Source organism: Vigna unguiculata, chromosome 8 (genome assembly GCF_004118075.2).
Source record: "Vigna unguiculata cultivar IT97K-499-35 chromosome 8, ASM411807v1, whole genome shotgun sequence".
Lineage (NCBI taxonomy): Eukaryota > Viridiplantae > Streptophyta > Magnoliopsida > Fabales > Fabaceae > Vigna > Vigna unguiculata.
Window position 1 is genome coordinate 3,374,301 of NC_040286.1, and position 13,754 is coordinate 3,388,054.

General features: G+C 30.7%; 1 protein-coding gene across 1 annotated transcript; it reads right to left on the reverse strand.

Moving 5' to 3' along the window:
* Positions 1–652: 652 nt before the first annotated feature.
* LOC114195694 (piRNA biogenesis protein EXD1) lies at positions 653–7,494 on the reverse strand. Its single transcript, XM_028086244.1, has 10 exons — positions 7,298–7,494; positions 6,872–7,041; positions 6,210–6,341; positions 5,976–6,026; positions 2,998–3,094; positions 2,807–2,853; positions 2,298–2,514; positions 1,710–1,839; positions 1,158–1,200; positions 653–953 (listed from the first exon to the last, which is right to left on the reverse strand). Exons 1-10 carry the CDS (start codon positions 7,389–7,391, stop codon positions 879–881), a joined length of 1,056 nt encoding a protein of 351 aa, XP_027942045.1. The 5' UTR covers positions 7,392–7,494; the 3' UTR covers positions 653–878.
* Positions 7,495–13,754: the final 6,260 nt, after the last annotated feature.

The following is a 13,754-nucleotide window of genomic DNA, read 5'->3' on the forward strand; positions in this document are numbered from 1 at the left end:
TTTCATTAACTCGATCCATTGGAGGAGCAATCTTAATCTCTGCTCATCCGAACGTTTGAAATGGGTTTTCTGCTTGTTAGTCGATGAATGCAATCGTAGATTTTCGTGTTCATTTTATCATAAAATTTGATTGTGTAATAGTTCTATCATCTGCTTATCCTCAAAATAAATCAAAGCTTTAATGAAACTGCCTTAATTTCTTTTGTTTATTTTTATCTTACTTTGAATGAGGTTGTATTAGTAAGAATTTCAAATTTTCAAAAATTAAAACCACTAATCTGGAATCGTCATATTCATGTTTTTAAACATCTTGTTTCAATTTTTTTCATATTCTCAAATTTAAGTTGATTTAACTTTTTTACAACCATTTTAAAAAATATAAGAGGATAAAGAAAAGACACGGAGAATGAAGAAATCGGTAACATTAAAAAGTTAAAAACAAGCTCCGAGTTAAGCAATCGTCCATTAAAACGCACTACTTTATTGGTAAATTAATTACAAACTTAAAAATCATCCATTGTTGAGTTGGCATGTCATTACGTTGAGTGGTTCCGTATTTATGACTAGTGGCAGAGGATTTTAACTCGACCTTAAATTTATCATCATCAACAACTATAATAATAATAATAAAAATATTAATATTGGACGCGCCTAAACTAAAGAAGAGTTGGAATACTTCATTCATTTTCAACTTTTGTTAAATTTTTTTTTTCACTTTTCCACTAGATACAGGATGGGAAAAGGAAGCTCAAGTATTAGAAATGTCACATCTCTGCCCCCACAACTCAAGTCCAACTATCAGAGGCAATAAGGATAAGAAAAAAGATTTATTGCAAAAGTTTAGTTGAAAGAGAAGTAAGGCACAGGGCATTTCCTTACTACATGTCCAAGATTCTACCCCGAAACATGGCCTCGGCTTTCCTCACTTCCCTCACGGGTCCGATGATAAAGACCTACATAAAGGAAAAGAGGATCGTGGCGTTAATGAACTTCGGAATAACCAACTTATAAAGGTATAATAATTTATCAATAGTTTATTTCTATTTATCGGAAAACATAGAAATAGAAAAGGTATAATAATTTATCAATGCCAGACCATCAAGCATCTAAAGAAGATGAAGCTTATGAATCATAGAACATGATGCTGATATACCAACCTTGTCAGGTGGGCCCTTGGGACCTCCGGTGTGAATTTCCGCACTGAACCAATGAACACATATGAAACATTAATACAAACAATCCACAATTGATCAATGCATAATCGTCAGTTTGGTATCTATGACTATCACGATTTCAAGTGAGTCTCCGAAAGTTAATTAACTAAAACACAAGTCCCTAAAAAGTATTTCTTTTACGCCCGTCCTTTATATGTCCTGTATTTAGTTATTAAAAAGCAATTTATCGTTCTGAATTAAATTATATTTTAATGATATAATACAAGGTCAGGTTTACATTTTGATAATAACATACAGAGACTTGTCTGAAACAAAAGACAAATGTGATGACATATAGAGACTTATCCGAAACAAAAGACAAATGTGAAAGACGAAAACTGTTTTCAGGAATTTCTTAATTTATTTGAATTCAATAACTAATTTAAATTGACAAACACTTTTGAAGACCAAGTTGGCCATTAGCATTCACTAATAAACCAAAAAAGGCATGTATTTACTAAACCAAGAGAATAGTAAGGAGAGGCAAACTATTACTTGCAAGAAGCCTTAATTGACAAAATTGTCGCCCCTCTTTTCCCAATAACACGTCCCATCTTTCCTGGGGGAACATCAAGAACTGAAAGAATTTCCTCCTCGGGACCATTACCATCAGCATTCAAGCTATCTACAAAGTAAGTAGAAGCACATTCTTTAAACAATCAAATACGCATTCCTGGCACAAACATAACATAAACCTACAAATGAAATACTTGTCAATTATAAAATAATCTAACAAACAAAGTGGACCAAAGTTTCAAATAATTCATTTTTGCACGATCCTGTGCGAGGAGTAACATTAAACCAGGGAAGAACCCCGACTTTCACCTAAAAGTTATTGTTCATGTTAAAAAATGAGCCTTCCTAGAAGCTGCACAAGTTCAGTATTTTAGGCTAAATTTTAACCACCAAATTATGCCATAACCTTTAAGTTAAACATACGAATGGCAACATGAATCTTTCGGTTCTAATTTTACATCAAACTCTAATGGAAGAAAGCATAGATAGGAAAACTCAGGCAACTGGCAATATAATGAATAAGGAAATATGTTTTGCACAAGATTCTTGTCAGGAATTTATATAGACCTGGTATCGAAGGTAGAGATGGCCAATCAGCAAAGTCGTTACTGTTCACACAGAAACAACGGCAATACAAGGCACCACGAACTGCAAGATACCATAAAGACCGCTCATTTAATTTCTCCATCATTTGGTGATAAATGTAGAGAAGAAAACGAACATCATCAGCAGCAGCACGGACCATTAGTTCAGATAATGGTCGGTGTGTCCAGAACTGAGGGTCCTGACAAAACATTTACAAATAACATTACTCTTCTCGCTGACCTTGACCTCAACTAGAAAATCAATATAAACAGGTGGACATATAAATTTATGCAAAAAAGAAAATGATATGACACAGATTAATGGTACTTTATTGTTTCGCTCATATAGAAACTTTTTCAATCATCAATCGGATGCTTTGTATTGTTTGGTATCAATCAAACCTTAAACATAACATCACTAGTAGACAGCAAATGATATGCCTATTCTGAAAAGTAGATTATTCTATCAAACAAGACTATTCTGAAACCAACCTGTCGAAGGAGGTCACGAACTTCTTCCTTCTCAACATATGATATGCCTACATGTAAACCCCTCAAAGTGAATCAAATGACTCGGGAACTTATTCAGGATTCTTATCATTACGTCTAATTGAGGTCATTATAAAGAATCACGACTACCAAAACCATTTCAATGGATACAATGACAAATAGTACCACACTACCACAATAACGTGGATCAGCAAGGAGGCCAACAAATGAAATGTAGTCATCTCGCAATCTCGTTCGTCCTTCTTGATCCTCTATTAGTGAGTAAGCAATCTGAACCAAATAAGAAACATGATTAAGCAATATACAAGGAGACGAGGATAAGACATATGAACATACAACAAACAAGTGTAAGAATTTTATGGAGTTGCTAGTATTTTGTAACACTAATAGAAGTGCAAAATTTGCTAAAGAAACTTATTTGTATTATAATTTCCACCTATTTCCAAACTTTGACATTTCCTAATTTCACATGATCAATTATACGAGAGAGAGACAAGCAAAGAAGTCCAACTTCAAGAATGACACCTTTGAAGAGGGAAAAATACACATCACCTATTAAAGTTTAAGTCGTATGCATAAAAGTCCTCGATGCTTAAAAAATCATACCTTAATGTCTAATATAAACGGTGCAAAAAAAAACATCTATATTATTTCCAAAGAAAAAATGACAAACAATATGCTTTGCATTCAGGTCAAATAGCCGAAATCCCTAACCAAGCATTGAAACAATCTCTGACCTTCCTCGTTCAACATGCTCATTTCATGTAGGAGTGTGTATTGGAATAGTTACAACAGTTAGACCAAAAGCATTTCAAAACCTTAACATCCAATAAAAAGCTAGCACCTTCTATATTATATTCTTTCTATTTTCTATGATCCAGATAATATGAACGAACAAACTTTTCCATTGCATTTGTCCAACCAAACGTTCTACCCAAAAGCAACAAAAAAAAGAAATCTATCCGAACAAAATCACTAATGCGAATTTTTCTGAGCTTTATTTTCACAAGGGGCATTTTTTTTGACAATAGCACAGGAATTGCTTTTAAAACCTAAACATTTCCTAGTTAAGAGTACAAATCAAGTTTCACTTAGCAAGAACTCCTTGGTGGCATCATACACCTTTTTCACTACACCCTCTTTGCTTCTGTCTCTTCTTTTCCCATATAAGAAGTTATGTAATAATTAAACTATATAAAATATAAATGCAGAGACTCTAATTCCATTTCACAAAGTCCAACTTAAAACATTTCTAGGCATTTTCATTTGTGGGGGTTAGTGTTTCTCCAACTTTGGGATACAGCACAGAAGGATGGAGGGTCCATTTCTCCAGCAGCAACATCCTATATCTGAATCTCTCCTCAGGAATCTTGATACACTAAATATCTACAAATTGAGGTTTCTCAGCTGACTTTGTTTGAATCAAAGTGTCCACCAAGTCACAAGGGCATTTATTGTCAGCAGCTTTATCATATGATACAGCTATCAAAAGAAACAACCACGCTTGAAAAAAAACAAAATTCTTCGGCCACCAATAATATTTTTTTCTTACAGCATAAAATTAATAATAAAATATTTTAAACAAGACATCAATCCATGTTTAATTCGAATCTATATTGAAATTTGATTTCAATTTTTTAATTTTATTTCTTAAAATAGTAGTTCTAGCAGTTGACCCAAAAAATGTATCATATACATAAGTTCCTTCAATAGTCTGCTCAATAAATCATTCAGCAACTAAATTTGAAGAATCGTAATCGTATAACTATATGTAGAAAGGTTCTTAGTTTGCCTTAAGTTTTCCTTAAGGCTTAGGAACAGGCATATGATTTGACACTGATATAGTTGAACTTGGATTGCTAGTAGTAGGTCAAGCAGATCAAGCACCAACAGAACTCAGTGTCTCACGTTGCTAAGGGGAGGGAAAGGTTCTGAGAGCTAGAGTTGAATGGCCTATAGGAGTAGCAAGTGAAGAGAACGGCTGGAGAGAAACTCATACACAGGGAAAGCTGAACATTGGAAAATTCTGGCTGGGCATAGGCTATACAGGAGGAGAGCAGGACAATCTAGACTGATGGCTAGCAAATGTGGTGTTTGAAATGCTGGTGTGATGCTAGAAGGATAGATGGGTCACATGGAGTTTCATGGCTATGCGTGTGGGTCTTCACATATGAGCATTCCTCAAACACCAGTTGTGGGGTCGATTTGGCAATAAAGACTAGGAAATCACATCAGGATGAATAAATACACATGTCAGCTGGAAAGGTGCATTCTAGCAGACAAAGATAGAAAGAAAAATGTATAGTTAAGGAGATCATAATAGGTGCTTAAGCACACTCACAGGTCAGAAACACTATGGGTTAGCAGTCCCAATTTTTCTAGGGAAGTAACAGAACAATAATTACATGATTAGGTCGCAAAGATGGTAGCAAGTTGTAAGCGCTGATAACAAGTTGAAAAAAAGTCTGAGAAACAGAACACATATATGCTAGAACAAAGCGCACCAATCTCTTAGTATGGACACAATCAATTAAGGAGATAAGCAATACAGATCAAGGATACAAGCTAATTTGCAGCAATCAAATAAATACAGTTGACTAAATACTAATATTCTATGCATAATTGCTGATATTATTATAAAAGAAAATGCACATTAGATGCTACACAAAAGGATAGGGATGTAATCATGTAACAAATAAATGAGTAGTCTGTAACAAAATTAGTAAGTAAACTAATGCAAGGTCGAGCACGTCCAGTATATTGAAGATGGACTGATAAAGCACAAATCTCATAAATTTTGGCAAGACAATAATCATATTACTGTTAAAAGAATCAAATATCAATCAAGTCTAAGTATCTGAATTTAGATTTAAGAGCAGAATGAACTGAATAAAAAAATTATAAAAGAAAAACATCTTGGCAGCAAAAATAACAGAAACCAAGAACATTAATCCATACTTTTACTACATAAGCTGATATACCATGTTGCATTCCAACGTCAACAACCATTGCTCATGGGAAAATTGTATCGGGTTAAGAAATATGTGATCTTTTTTAGAAGCGAATCAAGTTCATTCTGCCACCTTAACGAGACACATAAAATAGGAAAGAAGAACGGGAAAAGATGTGGTTCAGTAACAAGAAAGCTCACCTGAGTATCCACCACATTGTTCAACTTGATGCCAAACTGAAAGAAGAGTGCCTGGAAAAAAAAGAGAGTCTGTAAGTGCTTTATATGGCCAGACAAGAAAGCTAAATGCTAAGACCACAAGTCCGGCCTCTTAAACATTTTTTTCCATTGATTAAGCACACTGCGCAAATTTCAACATATACAAAAGAGGGGTAAGAGAAAGGGCAAGGAAGCAAGCAATCAAATAAATCAGACCTCACTGTCCCGTTTGCAATCATGAATCACTTTTGTGATGTAATTAGATTCAAGTGCATGCTTACACGCTTTGATAAGCTCTTCTCCCCCTTCAATCGCATCGACTAAGTACACAGCGTCAGGAAACGCAAGCTGCAGAAACAAGAACCTAAGATGAAATTTCATGCCAACAATGTAAAATACAAGTATATCATCACACGCTCATCTCACAAAATAACTAAAAATAATAATAAGTCCTAAAAGAACACAACCACCAGCAAAAAATCACAACACAACTAAAATCACAACACAACATAGGGAAAATGGAGGTTTACTTACCTATCTATCTACTTATATCTTAGCTCCTATTTATTTATTTACTTAGATACTTGTTATACCAAAGAGTTTCTCACATTATCATCTAACATTCCAACTTCAGCATATAACATATATTCACCTAAATATCTTAGCTCCTATTTATTTATTTACTTAGATACTTGTTATACCAAAGAGTTTCTCACATTATCATCTAACATTCCAACTTCAGCATATAACATATATTGACCTAAATTATCATTAACATATATTACTCGTGCCATAAGAGTTTCTACAATGTACATTATACAAATTCATCATTACAGTTGCCAAAACCAAAATCTAAAACCACAAACGAGAGCATCGACCTGCATTATGCATAGAGTGCCTTTGCGACACAAGTCAACACCCTCGCAGTCAAAGCCAATGACGAGCTTCGATTGAGGCGAGGGTTCCAGGAACTCGACGGGAAGTTGCGACGCCGCCGTCACGATGTGAATCGGAACGCGCGATTCATCCTCCTCCACACGCTTCTCACCTAATTAATCGTGAATCGAATTCGTTATTAAAATCCTTTCCACCGTAACCGATAACACACGCATGCGAACATGAACAGAAACTCAAACGATAACGATATTCTTGCACAAAAACAAAACGATCCAAGTGTTGAACAGTTGGAAATTAAAATTTAGAGAGTAATCGAAATTTGTTTTTCTTGGCATGTTCGTGTTCCACAGAGAGAGAGTGAGACGAATAAAACGAAGCCCTAAAAACGTATGAAAATGAATATTGACCTTGGTCAGATGAAGAAGGAGGATGAAGAGGAAGGTGTGTGAGAAAAGAGGGAGAAGAAGGAGGAGAAGAAGGAGGAGGAGAAGAAGAAGCCATGTGATTGGGAGTGAATGTTCAACCACATCACACACTTCGCTCTTCTAAGCTTGCTCTGCACTCTTCTCCGCTCCCTCTCTTTTTATTACCCAAGAAATGGTTAGTTATTGTTTTTCCATCCAATATTCAACACTTTTAGTCTTTTCACTATTAAGATCACAGTAAACAAAATTACCAATTTAAGAAAAATAAAATGGAAAAGAATGTTATTCCGATTAAAGAAAAATAACATCAATTTTATAAATAATTTTATTAATAGAATAGAATAAAAATAATTGAAGCGAAATTTTATAGAATATTAAAATATTTATCACTTGTGTTGCGTTAAAGTGTCCTTTTATTAAAGGTACTAACATTCTGATTAGGAGGGATAAAGGTAAAAAAAAAATGTGTTGAGTGAAAAAAAAAAAGCAACACTCAAATTTCAGTTGTTCTTCCACACCTATGGACAAGGGGTGAAAAAATGAACGAAAGCAAGAAAATAAAGTGAAAACTAGGATTATGATGTAATTTTAAGTGATGGTTGTATTCTCATAATGACTTATAATATTTCAAATTATAATATTTCAAATATGAAAGTAAATAAATTTTGTTTTAATGAGCTCTCAAATACCATGGTGAATTTTATATTTAAGCCATATTTTTTCTGAAATATTGTGATTGTTTTGAAACAAAAGACAATATTATTAGTGTAGGGGCTGATATTCATAGAGAGTGGAATATGTTTATCCTCAAATTTTAAAAAATTTATATTTATATACAAGGAGTACTCCATTTTAGTGACTATATTTTTATTTTTAATATTATCTTTTAATAAATAACTATCTTTTAAATTAAAATAATTATTTACCTTTTAAGTGTTTCATTATTTAATTTTTTCTAAGTATCTTTAATAAAAAAGAATAACTACAAAATAAATAAAAACTATTTATAATAAAATTTATAAAATTAATTATATTTATTTTCAAAATTAAAAAAACAGTGAACTGCGTATGTGTTTCACAAGTATGTATGATGAGAATCAGTAAGAATTAAATTAGATAGGTTTTTAATCTTGGTCATTTAATTTTATAAAATATGTCATTTAATGGTAAATAATAGTAAAATATAGAATTAAATATATTAAAAAGTAAAAAAAAAATATTAGATATCTTTTTATTTTCTCTCTTTTGTCTAAACACAAATTTTTTTTTCAATTTTTTTACATGATATTTTGTACAATAATATATTATAAACATAAAAGAAACAAAATTAATTATTATGTGTTTTTTTATAATAAATTTAACTGTAATTTGATTATTATAATTTTTTTTAATAATTATGTCTCTCGATATTTAATTATATTTTGAAAGTTTATTTTTTAATTTTGAATTTTTGAAAAATAATAAAAGAGAAGCTATGTATGAATATATATAAACAACACAAATTCAAATTTTTCCATTTATAGAAAAGCATGATATAAATATTATACCTATAATGTGTGAGTAAATATTTATACATAATAGAATATATGATATATGTAACAAACTTTGTTTAATTGAGCTTTTCAATAAAATCATGAATTTTAAACTTAAGTCATGCCTTACTAACAACTTGTGATTGCTCTAAAACTAAATATAGTGGTTTTAATGTATTGTTGCACTGGTTGATTATTTGGACAAAAGTATGTCTTCTTAGTTGATTTAACAACAGATAATAGAAAATCTTATATAGAGAACAAACTTTGTTTTAATAAGCTATTTAATACCATCACGAATTTTAATCTTAAGTCATATCTTGTTAACTTGTGATTTGTTTTGAAACTAAATACAATATTGCTAATGTATCCTTGCACAAGTTGATTATTTGGACAAAACCATGTTGATTACAAAATTCATGGATTACATGTAATTGTTTAATGAATTGAGTAGATTGTTATGTAAATAGATGATAAAATTCTCAAAATACTTTTGGAAGTGTGTGAGTTGACTTGTTTCAACTCCATTGGTGTCTTCACAGGGATCTTTAGGTCTTTCACATACACACACTCTTTGACAGTGTTATTTTTAATATTCTAGAAACCATGTTCTTCTCACTGAATTGTTGTAGACTCTTGAAACTTAAGTGGTCATATATCTTAAGTGTCATAACTAGATATATTGTTGGGTTTTTAATAAACTTAAATATATTAGTCATTATGGATAATTAGCCGTTATAAGAAACTAGTTGTTATGAGTAGTTAATGCACTAGTCGTTGGAGTCTAAACAGTTAATAAGTTAGCTGTTGAGAGTACAGTCAAAAAATATAGATTTATAAATTATATTATGTATTGTATGAATGAATAACAACACAAGAGATTAATAAAGTTTTTTCACGGGATTATAAAGTTTTTGTCTACAATCATTACTCTTTATAGTAGACAAGCGTTGTACATCAACAACTCTTATGTTAACTTGGAATGTTTTGTTCTTTCAGAGGTTACTCCTCAAGATCAGATTGTTGTTGACATCAAACAACTCAATTCTGTCATAATTTTCGATGATTGTTGTAAATCCTTTCTGTATCAATTGACCTATTTTCGATGATTGTTGTAAATCCTTTCTGTATCAATTGACCTATGCTCAAAAGGTTGCATTTCATTTTCGGAACCAAAAACACATCGGGGATCACTGCCTTCAAACCATTACTGTTTAAGATAACTACATCTCCAACCCATTCAACTTTCAATCTACTATTGAAATTTATATTTTTTAATTGAGTTTCTTTCTTTTTATTTTTGTGTGATTTTGTTTTCAGCAGTTAATAGATGTGATGTCACTAATATAAAATGATGTTATAATTTACAGATGTGATTTTTTAATTGATGTCACCAAACGTTTGCAAATTGATATCAAATGCAATTTAAATACTTTTTCCTTTTGAGGTTTTACAAAATTTACAATTTCAATTAAATCTTTTACAAATATTTCGTTTTATCAAAATATTGTTTTCAACATTTTATTTTAAATTAATTTCATCGATTAAAAGTAATTTTTATTTTAATTAATCACTCACATTTAATTTTTAATACATTTTAACCAACTACATCTTAATTTTAATTCCAAAAATAAAATTATAACCTTATAATTTTATCAATTAAAATATTTGATATTTATTATATTTATCAAATTCCTTACAAACTTTTAAAAACTTTTTATTCTTGTCCACTTTCTTTTTCTTTAATCCAATCAACCCATGTTTCACTAATTTTTTCCCTCATTTCCATTTTTTTAACTAAAATCCATTCTATAACAAATATTCGTTATCCACGAGACTCTTAGTGAAAATTTTATAACAACACGTCGGTTCTTAGAATTTAGTTAAGCCTATTTATAATAATAAAATATTTTATATCATTTGGAAAAATACTGATACAAAATAAGAAAATTGTGGTGATTTTCTCAAACAATTAATATCCAAACATGCAGTAACTCTGCAATTGCATGGTGATGCAATGACACTGACAACAACGAAGAAGGATCGCGTCGAATCTTGCTTTATTTAGTGCTCTTTCCACACCTCGCAACGATGAAGCTTTCAATAAGAATGAAAAACCACGTCACGCAACAATCACTGTTCCAAAACGCGATTGGATAAGCAAATGCATTATTCTATCCTTTTCTAAGCTTCTGTATATTCATCAAATTAGCATATTTTATTATTATTATTATTATTTTATGTTGTTGTCAAACTCAATTAAATTAAAGGACAACTTATCCGTCTGAAAACTTTTTTTTTTATGAGTGGCCCTTTGATTAATCGATGACCGATTATGATTGATGACGACTTCATCCTTGAGAGTGAGAAACCATAATCCTAAATTTTGCGTTACATAGTTGATGAGAATAAAAGCGATTTTTAAACTAACTATAGTCATCAAGAAACATATACATTAAGCATGTTTCCCCTTTTTTTAAAATGTAAATAATTAATTTAGTTATAAAATATAATTAAATTTAATAAGCAATCATTAGAAGAATAAAATGATAAAATAATTATTTTAATTTAAAAATAAGTTAAATTTAAATTAATGGTTATTTAAAGAATACAAGTACAGAAATAATTATTTTACTTTAAAAAACAGTTATTTAAACAGTAAAATAAAAAATATTAAGTAGTGAAAATGTATGTATCACGGAAATGTGTTTATTTTTTTATGATAATAACAAATAATAAAATTATTATTATTATTATTAGAAACATTAGTGTCATCACATTTGTATGTTTGTATTTTGCAAGTTTAAAAATAAAAAGAATTAAAAATAACAATAAAAAATAGTTAAATATTAACGTAGAAACTACAAATATGATGAAGAAACAAAACAGATGAAAAAATGTGAAATTCATGTTTAAAAAGCAATCAATTAATAATATCATAAAGGATAAAATTAAAATTATGATATATGTACACAGGAAATCTCTTTATATATATATATATATATAGGTATAGACTATTATTAATAGGGTAAATATAGGTGTTATTGTACCTGTGTCTGTCATTTTTTAAGATTAAAAACAAAAAAAAATATTGAAAATAATGGTAAGAAGTACTTGAATATTTGTATAGAAACTACAAATATGACAAAGAGAAAAAAAAAACCTCATGACAGTTTAAAAAAAAATCATAAATCTAATGAGATGTGTATACAATAGAAGAAATTTATTTCTATATATAGGTATAAATAATTATTAAATTAAATATAAATAATTATTATAATTTTGTAATAAATAATTTTTATTTATTTTGTAGATAATTTTATAATGAAAAGATAATTAAATATATAAAATAGTCAAGTTTCAGTTTTTTTGTTTGCATAAGTTAATTTTCAACCCTTTTTCTTTATCCTTTTGTGTTGCATGTGAGTCTTCTTTTAGTTGTATGCAACTTTTTTGTTATCAACACGAGTCTCTACTGATCAATAATCATAACAGTAGGTCATGATCGTTCTTATGATGCTTCTATGTGTAGATAAAGTTAGTTGTTTATAGTGTGCGTCAGTTTAATAAATTTGATGTTTTTCATGTTGATGAAATCTTAACTGTTTAATGAACTTGAATTTATGTGTATGATTTGATATAAATTGGTGTGATACTTTATACTTGTTTTAGTCTGGTGGGATTTTATGTTGATGTGGAAACTTAGAATATGATCAATTAAGCGAATTAGTACTCATTTTCATGTGCTAAAAGTGTTTTAAAACCAAGTACCGAGGGAGGAATACCAAATTCAGTAATTAATAAAGTGTAAGTTCACTCAAATGCATAAAATTCATCCGGTGTGAACTGATATGTCACTGAGCGGCAACCTCCACTGCTGGCACGATGAGTGCATGTTTAGGAGTATTTTAGCTCCATGGCGCTAAGCAGCATTTTAGCTCCATGTTTAAAGAGTTTTAAGGAAACTTATTTGTGATGGTATTGTTAATGTATGCCTTGATATAAGAGATGTCAGAAATGAGGTATCTTGAACTCTAGTAATCATTCACATTCAAATACAAATAGAGTATAATGAGTTATGTGGTGTAGGAGATGTTAAAAATAGATCTGTCTAATACTCTTAACCACAAAGGGATCCGAATTGATTAATGAGTTTTTCACTTACTTAATGTGAATCTTGAAGGAGTCTTTAAGGTTTAAAACTCAATTAATCAATTTCGCAGTTCTGGGTTAATGGACTGTTTAAATCAATCAAGAAAGATTAAGAGAGAGAAGAAAGAATCAAGACACACAATTTATACTGGTTCGATCCAATGCGAATCTACATCCAGTTTTCTCCTAAGTAACACACTTAGAAGGATTCCACTAAACAGAAAGGTTCCAAGAATTACAAGCACACCTATGTAATTCTAACCCCCAAAACCCAAGAACTTGATTCAACAATCAAGAACTCCCCCTATGAGCAATGCATCCACACAATTGCACCTAGGTCCACACTTCAAACACTGAAGCAACTGTAATCAGAAATACAGAAAACAAAACAAGAAACGAAAACACCTAAGTTGTGCAGATTTGACTTGATGCTCCTTGAATCAAGCAAGATCCATCATGGTAGAATCAACCATCAACTCTTCTTGGATCTGTACTTGAGTTATTGCAGAATCTTCTGAAGCTTTTATGTCTCTCAGATGGCTCTATCTCAGATGAAGACTGCGTGATCTTTCTAAAATTCTCCAAGCCAAAACAGATTCCAAAACAACTTTTATACAAAGGTTTTTGCTGTCACTAATTCGATTAGCAATTTACCTAATCGATTATCGTGAGTATATTTTCACTTACTTTGTACCATACTCACAGCTAATCCATTAGTTAAAAAACTAATCATATGCAGAATTACACAGCAGGCC

What these genes read in the sequence shown, in the direction of transcription:
- LOC114195694 (XM_028086244.1), bottom strand. Translation starts at nt 7,391, where the DNA reads ATGGCTTCTTCTTCTCCTCCTCCTTCTTCTCCTCCTTCTTCTCCCTCT. An exon ending in TTCGTGACCTCCTTCGACAG is followed by an intron (nt 2,515 to 2,806) that starts GTTGGTTTCAGA and finishes ATGTTTTGTCAG; the next exon opens with GACCCTCAGTTCTGGACACA. An exon ending in TCAATTAAGGCTTCTTGCAA is followed by an intron (nt 1,201 to 1,709) that starts GTAATAGTTTGC and finishes TCATTGGTTCAG; the next exon opens with TGCGGAAATTCACACCGGAG.